The following is a 13,331-nucleotide window of genomic DNA, read 5'->3' as shown; positions in this document are numbered from 1 at the left end:
CAAATATTGCGTACCGCTACGTTCATGATGTATAGTGAACTGCGGGGCACGCCCCACAAGCCTTTGTTGGCTTGGGCTGGTCCACACCTGCGATCATTTGATTCTTTTCAGTATAGAAAATGCTTTTATTGTTAATAATAATATTTCTTATTCTTCTTCTTCTTCTTCTTCTTATTATTATTATTAATATTATTAATATTATTATTATTATTCTAGAGTAGAAAAACTGATAGTCCATGTTTCTATAAAATTAACGGTGAAGCACTAACCACGTGTTGTGGGGGTAAGGATCTTGATGTTAATTTCGACAGTAAATTGAGCTTCTTCCCGCACATCCGGGAGGTCACTGGGCAGGCCCTCCTATCTCTTGGCGTTATATGTCGCTTATCGAAAGAGTTCAATGAGGCGGGCTCTTTTCTCAAGCTGTACACGGCTATTGGTCAACCGCAGCTCACGTATGCTTCTGTGGTATGGAATATCACATGCAAAACACTCTGTATGCATATTGAAAATGTCCAGAAAAAGTTTATATCTATCATCAATCATCACTTTGCTAGCCATAATATTTTTGAGTCATCCTCTGTACCGATGCTAGAGTGCTTAAACTCCACACGTATTAAGGGCAATCTTCTTTTCCTGTTCAAAATAATTCACGGCAGAGCGTCTTGTGGTGACATACTACAACATGTTACAATCCATGTGCCGCAAAAAACCACCAGAAGACAGACACATTTTTTTATCCGAGCTGTCTGCGTGGCTTGTGCCCCATGTTTCGCCTCCAGTGTACGTACAATCAGTACAACGAATATTTAGTCATATTTAATAATTCCTCGGCGCAGTTCTGCAAACATGTCTGTGAGCTTGTCATGTAAATTACCTTTTTTATCGTGGTCACATGAGCATGAAGTGATGACAACACAAGGCTTTCTTTTTTATATGTTCCCCTTATTCAATGTCTGGTTTTCTATACATGTACATTCCTTCCATGATCCATTTCTTACATATAAGCTATGTTCATTCACTCCTTTTCTGCGCAACTCAACTTTGTTAACGTTTATGTATATTTTTGAAATTATCTGCGTATGACGATCACTGGCGTGGTGTCACATGCCTTACTGCAAGGCACTGTACTTGTTTTTGTGTGTATGTGTGAGTTTGTGTTTTCTGTGGGTGCATGTATATTCTGATGTACAACAGTATGTAATTTTTGTGCGCATGTGTGTCAGTAACGCTGTCCTTTAACCACATTACTTGTGAGGTGTGGGCATCTTACATTGGCTGTTTAGTTTTCTTCATGCGCCAGCACAAAGGCCCTCCGGCTGCTTCTGGGCACGTTAATAAGCGATCAATTGATTGATTGATTGATTGATTATAATTATAATATATTATAATTAATATTATGATCAACAACAACATATTCAACCAATCGTGTGCCCCAAAGTTCCGTGTTGCGCCCTCTATTGTTCTCCATATTTAAAAACGACGTGCCAGCTGCAATTAAGAGTTCATTTTTTTCTCAATGCGGACGACATCAAAATATTCAAACGCATTCAGACCATTGATGGGTGCGTCACCCTGGAGCAAGATATGTTCTCATTTGCTAAATGGGGCTTGGATGATAGCTCAAATCTTACTTATGCGAAAACAAAGGTCACGTCTTACACCTGCAAAAGAAACCACATTTTCCTTTTCTATAGGTTTGACGGCGGCTCCCTGTCTAGAGTTGAAGAGATCAAACACATCGGCAAGCTCCTCCACAGTGCGTTAACTTGCTCGCCTCATGTTACTCCACTTACTCGGCGGGCCCTTCGTTATATTGGTGCTGTATTCAGGTTTTCACGAGACTTCCGGTCTCTTCATTCATCCAGAAATCTATTCAGAGCACTTTGTATTCCCCAACTAGAATATGCTTGTGTCATTTGGAATGGAACCCAGAGATCTAATCGTGATCGTGAAGAGCGTGTGCAGACCAAATTCTGTCAATATTTATGCATCGTTTCCCCTCTGGGCCTCCCCTGATAACTGTTTCTTTAAATGCCCGGCTAACCCGCTCAGGCCTCCTTTTTTTATACAAACTGATTCACGGTAGTATTTTATGCCCGGAACTGCTTGCATTGATAGGTTTTGGTGTTCCGAAAGCAGCAATTGCATTGATAGGTTTTGGTGTTCCGAAAGCAGCTACCCTTTGAACACAGCTGAAGCACTTAGCCCATGTTCTCCTCTTGATAGACTGCAGTGCCAAATAACTTTCACGTCGGGGAACTCAATATTTTTCACCGTCGCCTTCGCGAATTTTTGGCAGGGTTGTTAGATGTGCACACTAATTTTATTACTGCTGTACTCCTTCTCTTCAGTTAGTTTTTTTCATGTGTGCATTTATTTCGCTGAGTAGGGTCTTATTCGTTCGTGTAAAATGTTGATGCTGCGGCTGTAATTGTTGTATGTTGTTGTAATTGTTGTAGGTGCTATGACACACTTTTGTAGTAAACTAGTCTTACATCGCGCGTTCTAAACGGGTCTGGTGGGGCCCCTTAACACATTCATCTGATTTACACACAGTACCATAGGCCGCAGTAACACATGCTCGTAGAACTTTTGATTTTCTGTCATTATTCTGCTAAATATATCCCTGCATTTTGTTTCATGCATTCATTTGAAATTACAGCTTCATGTTACCACGTCCTTGTACACATTCCTCTTCCACTTGCCTTGTTCTATTGCTATGCTTATTGTACGATGTCTTTTTGCAATGTACCAAAAATTAGTCTCTCGTAATCCTGTAATGCATAGTTTCTCAAAGTGGGTTCCGCGAAACAAAAGGGGCCCCGCAGGCCTCTCCGCGGGGTTCCGCGAGTCACTAATAAATTCTCCTTAGTTCCGAACTCGTGAATTTACTTTGTTGGTGAACCCGGGGTTCGATCGATCCATGGAACCTGCATTTCCCACGCTCGAGTGTCAATAAGCACATCTCACTGCATAACAAAAACGCGCGAGCTGCGGAATAAATCCCGCTTGGAACTTGTAGTCAGCCAGACACTGAAAACGGTCCGCGAGTTTGTTATTGCTCTTGAATCTCAGAGGCCTTATGTTCTCCCCTGCGCATTTCTCCACTTTGAAGACAGGTGCCGATAGCGTGTGCGTTCACGTAAAGTCGACGGGAAAAAAATTGGTTGATTCCTCTGTCACAGGAATCGCTAAAACACGAAAGTGAAATGTGCGGCGAAATCGTCAGCTGAGCAAGATTTGCGGGTCGGGGGCTGTCTTGTGGGTGTGCTTGGCGAGCGACGTCCTGCTGGCGGGTTGCTTCGGCAATGATGCACTGGCGTCATTTCCGTGACGGATATGACGTCAGTGAAATCTTGGTGTATCCCGACATAAAACATTTTCGTGTTAAAATATAAAACCCGAAAATGAAAAACCCCAAGAATAACCATGGTCTTTCAATGCTTTACTGGTTGCGAAGCTTCGGCGCTCGTTTCATATAGGGACCGCGGGCGCGACAACGGGTACCCCCGCCGCGCACGGGGCATGCAGCCGCCGCGCGTACGGCATATTTACCAGCTCTTGGCTCGCAAACGCTCGCTGCTTTTCGTCTCTGCGCACTGATTAAGTGTGTTTTTTTCCGTAGTAGTTAGCGATGAATCATCCGATCATTGTGTATACCACCTGCCTTCAATGGGGTTTTATTTTTCCCAATAAATTGCCGTACAATTCGGCCGCGAACAGCGACTGCTTCTGCGTCCTACAAGCGCTGCGCCATCGTGTTTACGGATTTTTAAATCTCTATTGCTTATTTTCTTAAAGCAATGGTTGTAACCAATATACATGCGGTTGCTCCGTAGTGACGGAATGCTGCAGGCCTATCGATAATAGAATAAAAAATGAAAGGAGCTAAGTACGCGTCGTTCATACTACGCTATTATTGAATCTGTTGATTGCTCTCGAATGCACAGAATGCTCAAAGAGATAGCCCAATAATATTGTCGTTTGAAGGAGTTCGTATATACTTGCGAACATTTTAAAATGTTGCAGAAACACAAAGGATCCAAACATGAAATGATACATGTTGCGCCGTGTACCTTTGCGCTACCACGCTTTTCAATCCTTGCAAAAAAGGAAGCGCAAAAAGAATAAAATTGATCTAATCATACGTTAAAAAAAATTCAATATTACGAGCGAGAGAAAATAGCGTGGTCCGGGGTACAAAAATTTATTTTCTGCGTTGTGATGTGCAGCACACAGAGGAAATGGAATATTGCCACGTAGCCAAGAACGACGTAAAGTTCTATTGAACGAAGTTTATTGAAATGACCTCCTGCTCAACAAAAGACTAGAATGAAACACAAGCGTCGACGAAGCAGTCCGCAGCGTGACGTGGATAGACGAACGTCAAAGTGACTTACGTGGCGTTTGCTATGCATGCATTATTCTCTGAACGTTATTAATTACAGTTCCATTGAAATATGATAGAGAACATTGTCGAAGAAACAAAAAATCAAGGTAGGGACAGACACCCTTTCCATTTCAAACAATATTGCCCGACGCGCCGTACGACAGAAAGAGCAAATGGGGGCTTCGGTTGAAACACCAGATAAGAAAATTGGAAGTGGCCAGGCGCGGTTACAAAACAAGCAAAACGAATCGTAAGCGATAGCTAATGGAAATATTAAAAGTAAGAGCACAAAGACATCCCAAAGCGAAAGGTAATACAAGATTGCAAGCAGGTAATGAAGCACTGATACTACCTGACTGATCTGGAAAAAATCCGGCTTAAATTTAGCCTTGCACAATTATAGGTCCACGTAGCTCTCAAAATGGTACGTTGCATTTTCACGCACTCCCACATATTTAGAATCGAAGCTCAAATCTCCGGTTTCTTGCCTTCGAATGGCGCGCTTTCATTTCTCACGAAGCTCCCTCCGCTCGGTAAACAGAACAAGGAAACGTTTTGTGTTGCAGCCCTGTACCCGGAACGACACCCCGGGACACAGCACGTGTTCGGCATCGTCGTTGCACTATTTAAGTCGCATCGCAATAGCGCGAGATGCACGTTACATTTCTTTCCCGCACAAAACACACAAAACTCGCTGCGTCTCCGCTGTTCGAGCCAGCGCAACTCTGCCCGAGGAGTTACCTAAGTCAGATGGTGGCACCACCGCGCGGCAGCCAAACGCAGCATATCAAGCTCTCCCATTGAGGTACGGAGCAGTTTCGTGAACAGTAAAGCATTGAAGGACTCTGGTGTAACCTACTCTTTAGTTCTAAAGGTTGCTTGCCCGCAAGACTATCCTGCATGCAGGGGTGCATCCTTCGTAGGCCGCCGGTTTCGTTGTACTAGCGTCATTTCCGTGACCGAATATGACGTCAGTGAAATTTTAAATGCATAGCATTTTAGTAACTCACAATGTCACGCGGCGTTGGCGTGCGCTGTCGTAGTCCGCATGCGCGCCCTGTCGTAGTCCGCAGGCGCGCCTTGTCGTAGTCCGCAGCCAGGAAGAAGTAACAGTTTCCGGCGCCCGGTTTCGAACCCATGACGCCGCGGGCGGAACGCAAGGTGCCCGGCGCACAACCGACCGAGCCACGAAACCGACACAGATTTCGATGCACCGAACGCGCCTTATATCCTTCACTCATTTCTCGTTTGTTTCGAAAGCGCCACAAGTTGTCCCGCGCTTCCAAAAGATGGCGACACGGGTCCCGCGATCAAGAGATACGACGTGCCGGCGCACCCCCTCGGAAATGCTGTGCATTTGATCGTGCCCCTCGCGAGGGGGATGTCTTTTTAAAGACGATATGCTTTCTTTGGGTTTTGTTATTTCGGTATTTCACCGTTTCCTTCCCTTGCATATTTGCTGGAAACTCTCCACGGCGGAACTAAAAGCTTAATCAGCTCTGCTGCTAAATCAACAGCACGTGTGATTGTTTCTAATCTTCGCATGGATCAAAATTACTGCAGCCACTGCAGAGGATCCGCTACCTTGTTTCTTCTCAGTACCTAGGGACCTTTTTCTAAATACGCCCTGTTGAACTGACCGGTTATTACAGGAGAGAAAGCTGCCTACCACATTTCAGTAAAAATTCCTTCTTTGAGGTAACTGGCTCGTCCTTATCTGGCGTGCTCAGCGAGCGTGCGTACCGGTCAGAAACGCCGCTCGTCGTAGCATCAGATGGCGGAGTGCGGCCTCCCCGGTTGCACACGGCGCGGCTGGAGCGTTCCAGGAGCGACGAAGGCTCCCCACCCTCCACGCGGCCCTGGCTGGCCTCATGCTCCCGCTTCGGTCGCCGCTTCGGAGAGGGCTTTTTAGTCTTTCCTTCTCGTCTGGAACCACTGCGAAAGCTATGGTTATCGCCAGCACGGACTGGCAATGCGTGATTTGCTCGTCGCACCGCATACGCCTTCCCATTTCTGCTTTGTTTTTGTGGCTTTTTTAAAGTTGCTATAGAAAACCTTTCATTGCTGCAACTAAAGAAAAACCGGCCAGCAGCCGCTACATGGCCTTAGTGACGTAATTCGAGCCGTCGAAGAACGTCAAGACCGAGAAAGAGAGAAAAATCTTTTTTGTATATCCCGGAATAAAACACTTTCGTTGTAAAAACCGATTGCACACCACGTGGGTGGCACATCGCCGTCAAAAAAGCCTGACCACCACCGCTGGCCCCAAGCGTTGCGCGCTTCGCCTAGCCCTCTCGACACGATTGTGCGTCGTTCAACATGAGCAAGAAGCCAAACATATAGCATACTCCGAACGTTTCTGCAGTATGGATTTACGGAAACCAGAGGAAACCCCCAATGTGAGATTTGCTACGAAGTGTACGCAAACAGCTGTATAAAACCCGAAAAGCTCTCTCACAACCTCCCCATGAAGCACCCATCATTCAAAGATATAGGACGATCGAATACTTTGCAAAAAAAAGAAGCAAGAGCTGGAAGCCGAAAAAATGAATTCACTCAAAGTGTTGAGACATTTCTGGTTTAAATTTATAAATACTGAGCATCGATGTTTTGGGCTGTGGAGAGTATTTGGAATTCCTAATGTTCTTTGTTCAAATATTCTGTGAGCTCCATGAATAAGACGAAATTATCGTACCTGCACAGTTACAGGAGAGCCAAATAGCTGAAATGACATGCAATATGCGAGGGCCTCTGATACCTTGCATTGAAGATGTTGTGAACAAATTGATCGGGAAAGAACACATCAAGAAAGTGAAGCAAGTGCAAATTTCTAATTACACTGTCGGCCTACGCATCAGTGAAATGCCATCTGCTCTGGAATTGCACGTCATTGAAAGTAGCCAACAATCTCCGGCATTGCAATTGCCGTGGATGAAAGCTGTGATATTGCTGGCTGCCTTTATATAGCTGGTGACTTTCGTGCGATATCTGGCTGGCAATCTAATTGTAGAAGAGTTTCTGTGCTGCATCGAACTCGATAGTACAACCTTGAAAAGGACATTTTTGATGCACTGAATGCATTTTTTGTCTCTGAAGGACTTTCGTCAAGAAATGAATCGCTGTTTGCGCTGACGGTGCCAGGGCGATGACTGGCGTAGTGAAAGGGTTCATTGCACTGATCAGGCAAGTAAAAAAAAACATTACGTTCACTCACTTCATGATTTATATGGAAGAGCTTGCTTCATAGGGGATTATTGCGGAGTCACAGCTGTGATGACCCTTCTAGTGAAGACAACGAATTCTATAAAATCGAAACCTAAGGCTATTCGCCGTTTTAAAGTGCTGTCAAGGGACATCGTGCTGCCCATGAGCATTTTCTGCTGCCCGCAGAAATGAGGTGGCTCTGAACGGGGAAGGTCTTGTGTAGAGTGAACTCAGGGACGAGTTTCTCATTTGGTGTGCAGCTAGCCACTTGGCTGACAGGTTCGAACAATTGATGATGCTGAATGAGGATCAAGAAGGTAAACATACTACTCTGATAATGTCTGCAAATAAAATACCGGCATTCCGTAGCAAGCTGCAGAGCTGGAAAAGTCGTGTGAAAAAGGGGGACTACGATCCTTTCAGAAGGTTGTACTCTATTAAAGCCCAAAATTCCCCTTCTAGTTCTGACAGGTTCGTTATAATGACTCACCTATGTACTATTGGAGCTCACCTAGCAAGCTAATTTCCTGACACTGAAAATGTAGAATTAATCGTCTCACATCTCTAAGTTAGTGTAGGCTAGCTGAGCAGTGAAACTGTTTAACTGAAAAATTAGTTTCTAGAAGTCCGGGATAACACTGTCCTTAAAAGGGAAATTTGGCTGCCAAAGTGCTGTTGCGTTATGAATGGAGGCTACTCCTTTATTTCTACGTATTATTATAAGGCGTCCGCTTGCAACAACACGTGCTTCTGAGCAGGCATTTTCAACACTATCCTATTTAAAAAAAGCACAGGAATCTGCTGAATCCATCAGCCGACATGCGACTGGCCCGAGTGTGACTCAGCCTTGCACCGGTTTGTTGGATCAAGGAAACTGAGTTCAGTGGCATGTCGTTAAATAAATTTTGTGTACACCGTTTCTTTTGAATTTTGTTGCACGTGAATGTAGGGTGAACCGAATGAAAAATGCTTGCATGAAATCGGGGGGTGGAGTGTCCTTGAGAACCCCTGGTGTAATGTATTCCGGGTAGTATTTCTATTTTTATTTTTGTACTTGTAGTTTTTTATTCTTTTTAGCTCACCCGCCCTTTTCACTGGGTTTTTATCTGTCAGCCGCTTATGTATTTCAGGGCTGCCTTCTTTCTCTCTCAGTGCGCCAGCACGAAGGCTCTGCTGTTCCTGGGCACTATAATAAAGGTTGATTGGTTGGTTGACTGATTATTATTATTATTGTTATTATTATCATTATTATTATTATTTTAATATTATTATTACTTGTTGAAAAGAAGACAATAAAGCTCAGTCATGTAGTAATATCCTTGGATAATCGATTGAATGTGCGTTTGGCCTTGCTTAAAGCAAATCCCAAAATATTCTATTTATTCGGTCTGACATGGTCATTCTACTGCGAAAACGAGAAAGATATAAACAAGATATCATGCACTCTACATTACCGAACACCAAACACCTCAACCTTCGTGCCTTGTTTCACGAGGTCACATTACTAGTCCCGCCATCCATCCCCTAATTATTTAGAAAAAGCGTACTTCCTGTGAGGTTCGTCTTGGCAAAAGTAAGCGTTGCTCCAGCAAAAATGGCTCCGTAAAATGCCTCCACAAGGTCAATACAGTTCTCGCTGGCAAAGGCCGCAACTTCTCCAGGTTGAAATCCAAGGTTTCTCATAGCTCCTGCTACCTTCATTGAAGCCTGTTCTAACTGGGAGTATGACAAGTGCGCCCCTGAAGTTTCATCAATCTGTAGAGGTAAAAATTAAACAAGAAAATACCTTTTAATCACCCCTATGACCGGACTATGACCGTGATAAGAGCTTTCATAACAGTAAATGTTTCTTTATGAAGGTAAAACTACCGATAGTGACCATGGTTTCAATAAGACTCCCATTTGCTATTGCAGAATCAGGTCGGGCTGCTGCAGAAAGACAACACTTCAAAATGATTTTCACAATTTTACAGTGTAAACCACTTTTCCCGATCGGGTTAGAATGCGAAGGACTGGACGAATCCGTAAACTTGCATTTTTGTAAGCACTCGCTTTACATAGGTCAAGCTGACTGCGCAAAATTGTAGGAAGGAAATTGAATTCTACCTGCGAACAATTTCGTGTAGACGAATTTTTACTAAAGCTGTTTTATAAAATTTATCCACGGGGCCTTCCGCGGCCGCTCTACTGACACAAAACAAAAAGAAAACGGGTCATCTCGCAAACAAAATAACCGCTAGGCGGAACACCGATCGGACAAGATAGGGTTCCTCAACCAATACTTTAAGTCATACGCACTTCATCATAATTTATATGGGCACTTTTTGGAGAATCGTCTGTTCTTTTGAAGTTGCAACAGTAGAAAAGACGTGTCGGCTACTGCCAGCGAACAAAGATATCAGCCTGCAACTTCCTTTGCACACCTTTAGAAGCTACAACGTATACAAGTAATATGTGCTTGGTTGTAATAAACAGGTTAAAACGAATAAAGGGTTTACTGTGTCTAATCAGCACAGAAACGATAATATTTCCCCGTAGTGGTATTTATCTTATTTGATCTACTGATTTAGCTGAGGTGATTGAGCACAGGTGAAGCTAAAGTCACGGAGATAAAGCTAAAACAAAATGCGAACATCTGTTTATTCACAACGTATTGACTACAGGTTGGAATCAGCCTTAACAAGAAATCCTATAAATTGACAGGTGAGAATAGAATGAAAATTACGCTTGGTCATGGGAACGTCCCTGAAATCAACGTGAAGCTCTTCATTCGGGGCCGTTTAAGTTTTCTACGTCCTATATTCATGGGTGTAACAGCCGTAGTGCTATTGTCAAGGAGTGTACAGCTGTATTTATGCAACAGAGTTCGTTTGCTTTACTTACAAAAAAAAACAGCTTCACAAGAATGCGCTGTTTATATTCTCGATCGCAATGCTGACAGCGACACATTTATAAAAAAATGGGACCAATTTTTTCATACTTCGGAGCTATTTCTTTAGCCTCCATAGTATTACGTGACCTCAATGGGATTTTTGAGATGCCCTTCGCAATGTGCGCAATTAAAACTACGTGCGAAAAAGTGTTTGAACTGCCCTTCAAGAACTTACGACCTTAGGGCATATTTTGCTTCTTTCAAAGTCTCGATTTTTTTCGAACGAAGCTCTGCATTCCTCAGTGATGACGTTTATTTTGCGGCAAACGCATGGCATGAAAGACAACTTCACGTAATAGGTTTCACAAAAAGATGATGATGATAAGCGAAGGCACATCTAGCGCCCCAAGTAAACAAAACGCTTTCCATTGTCGGAATCATACCTGGGTACGTCGCGTTATGAAGCCCACGTCTACCCGATTGCGTCATTCGCATGCAGTAGAAACAGTTTTGATTTTGAATATACCTTTGACTTAGGTTGTATAGAAGAAAGCTTCGCGGTTGAACCGTCCTTTTCTTTAGAAAGGTGCTCTGAGGTTTTTGTTCATCAGACATTTTCACAAATCACCGTATATTCTCCGCGCCTTTATTTCTGCTTACCCCCAATGTCCCACAAAATGCTAGGGACAAAATTTTGGGCAGTGACTCCAAACATAGAATATCCCTGCTACACTAGGGTCCAAATGTCATTTGAACCAAATGTCATTTGACTCAAATGAGTTGCTTCGAATGCCATTCAGAATCCGCCGTGCTACACTACAATTTCGATGGCATTTGAAAGCTTTCACAACTGTTCGCTGTGCTGTAGTGGCGCTGTTGTTGCACCGTTCCGTTTTCGTACACTAATACAACAATCAAACTTTGGAGCAGTCCGAGGCAGTAAAATGATATCAAATTAGAAGAGACACCAGTTTTGACTCTAAATATGGCTGTTTTCCGTTGTTTTTTTTTTTGCAACTGACCCACTGGTTTTGAGAGTATGAAAATTAAATATGTTGATTTCATATTTTAAGTAAATAAACAGTGAACAAAGTTCCACAAACAACAATATTTTGTTTCTTTTAAGAAACGGAAGTATTATATTTTTTATTGCCGATCGAAGACGCTGCGTCCGAGGGTGCTGGAAATGGCATTTGAAATCTTAAATGTCTCTCTCGGTGCTCATTTGGCTCGAATGTCATTTGAGCCAAATGGCATTTGAAAACCTAGTGTAGCAGCACAACTTGGCATTTGAGTCAAATGACATTTGGTTCAAGTGGCATTTGGACCCTAGTGTAGCAGGGGTATTACACATCTTGTAGCTGTACGGCTGCATTGAGGTGAATGTCAAGCTTTCCTTCGCAGAGTCTTACTCCACCTTGGGGACTCACCTAAATCTGGTCGATTAACACATGTCCATAATTTCGAGTTGGTCATCAATTCGCTTTCGTGCTACACATGGCAAGCCTCCTGGTTAGCTCAGTTGGTAGAGCGACTTCTCCAGTTAAGCGGTGGTCCGGGGTCGAATCCTGAACCAGGGGAATTTTTCGTCAACTGCGAAATTTCTGAGAAAGCTGTATATCTTTCGTTTGTGGACGCACGGCTGCATTGAGGAGGACGTCAAACTTTCCTTCGCAGAATCTTACTCCACCTTCGGGATTTCCCTCAAATCTGGTCGATTAACAACCGTCCCTAACTTGGAGTTTTTGATCAATTCGCTCTCGCGCTACACACGGGGAGCCTCCTCCTTAGCTCGGTTGGTAGAGCGACTGCTCCGGTTAAGCGGTGGTCCCCGATTTGAACCCTGGACTGAGAGGAATTGTTTTTTCAACGGCGAAGTTTCTGAGAAAGCTGTATAGCTTTCCTTTGTAGCCGCACGGCTGCATTAAGCTGGATGTAAAACTTTCCTTCGCGGCATCTTACACAGTAGATGTCGAAGCATACATAATAGCAGTTACGGTTGATAACTGCGTACTTACCAAAGCTGTTTTATCTGCGTGTTTCATGAAAACATGCCACATGAATGTGCCAAAATCAGTAGTCGGAACACTGAAGCCCTGGTCTGGACATTTCACCACGCCACTATCGATGATTCCGTTGTTGTCAACCCTATGTTGTAGACAGCCCTCCACCTAAGAAAACACAAAACATTCTTCGCTTGTATTACGAACGCTTACAATGCTCACAATATAACTAACTCTATACGACAGTAGTACCTAATATATCACAGAACCAAGAAGAAATCGACTAGAAATTAAAATGCGCCTTCAAGAAAACACTGCCTGTTGCACAACGCGAACTTGATTAGAGTAGAAAAATTTTGCAGCAACAACAGGTTTGTGGCGATATTCCTTGTAGTAACCAGTAAGATTATATCAAAACTTCTAGGTGTGATAGTCTCCGACACAGCAGCTGTCGAATGTTTCGCAATACAAAGAGACACTGAGTTCTCAGTATTACCTGAAAAAAAATGTCCACAGTCGGCTGGAACCTTTCTTCAGTAGGATTTCCCTACTGATTCCTCGAATCGGGGTCTGTGCTGCAGCAAAGTATTAGGCTTTAGCGGGGCCGCCTAATTTACTCGAATCCCCGTTTTTATTTACGCTCGAAATATAAAAATACAGTGTGGTACACCCTATATACGCGCGCTTTCAAGCGCGCGAGCTTTCTGCAGTGACGAGGGTAAGTGTGGTTTACGAGTCTTTTAGTTCATATGCCATCAAAATACTACGCACTAATAATATTTTGCATGATACTTGTAATGGTTTAGTTTGACGCAGTCGATGCACACCAATAGCAAAGCGAAGTTTTTAAGCGTATTTC

General features: G+C 43.5%; 1 protein-coding gene across 1 annotated transcript in view; it reads right to left on the bottom strand.

The window, feature by feature from the left end:
• Window positions 1-13,331, bottom strand: part of LOC144179265 (uncharacterized) — a 54,234-nt gene that overhangs the window by 40,650 nt on the left and 253 nt on the right. The window contains exons 2-3 of the mRNA XM_077707555.1: window positions 12,488-12,640; window positions 9,145-9,352 (exon numbers count right to left, since the gene is read on the bottom strand). Of these exons, the coding sequence (XP_077563681.1) occupies window positions 9,145-9,352; window positions 12,488-12,640 (361 nt within the window). The remainder of the gene's footprint in view (window positions 1-9,144; window positions 9,353-12,487; window positions 12,641-13,331) is intronic.

This window comes from Haemaphysalis longicornis, unplaced genomic scaffold (genome assembly GCF_048455015.1).
Source record: "Haemaphysalis longicornis isolate Haplotype H1 unplaced genomic scaffold, Haemaphysalis longicornis Haplotype H1 scaffold_4, whole genome shotgun sequence".
In the NCBI taxonomy this organism is placed as follows: Eukaryota; Metazoa; Arthropoda; class Arachnida; order Ixodida; family Ixodidae; genus Haemaphysalis; species Haemaphysalis longicornis.
The sequence above is the reverse complement of the archived record's forward strand: the minus strand, read 5'-3'. Positions and strand labels throughout refer to the sequence as shown.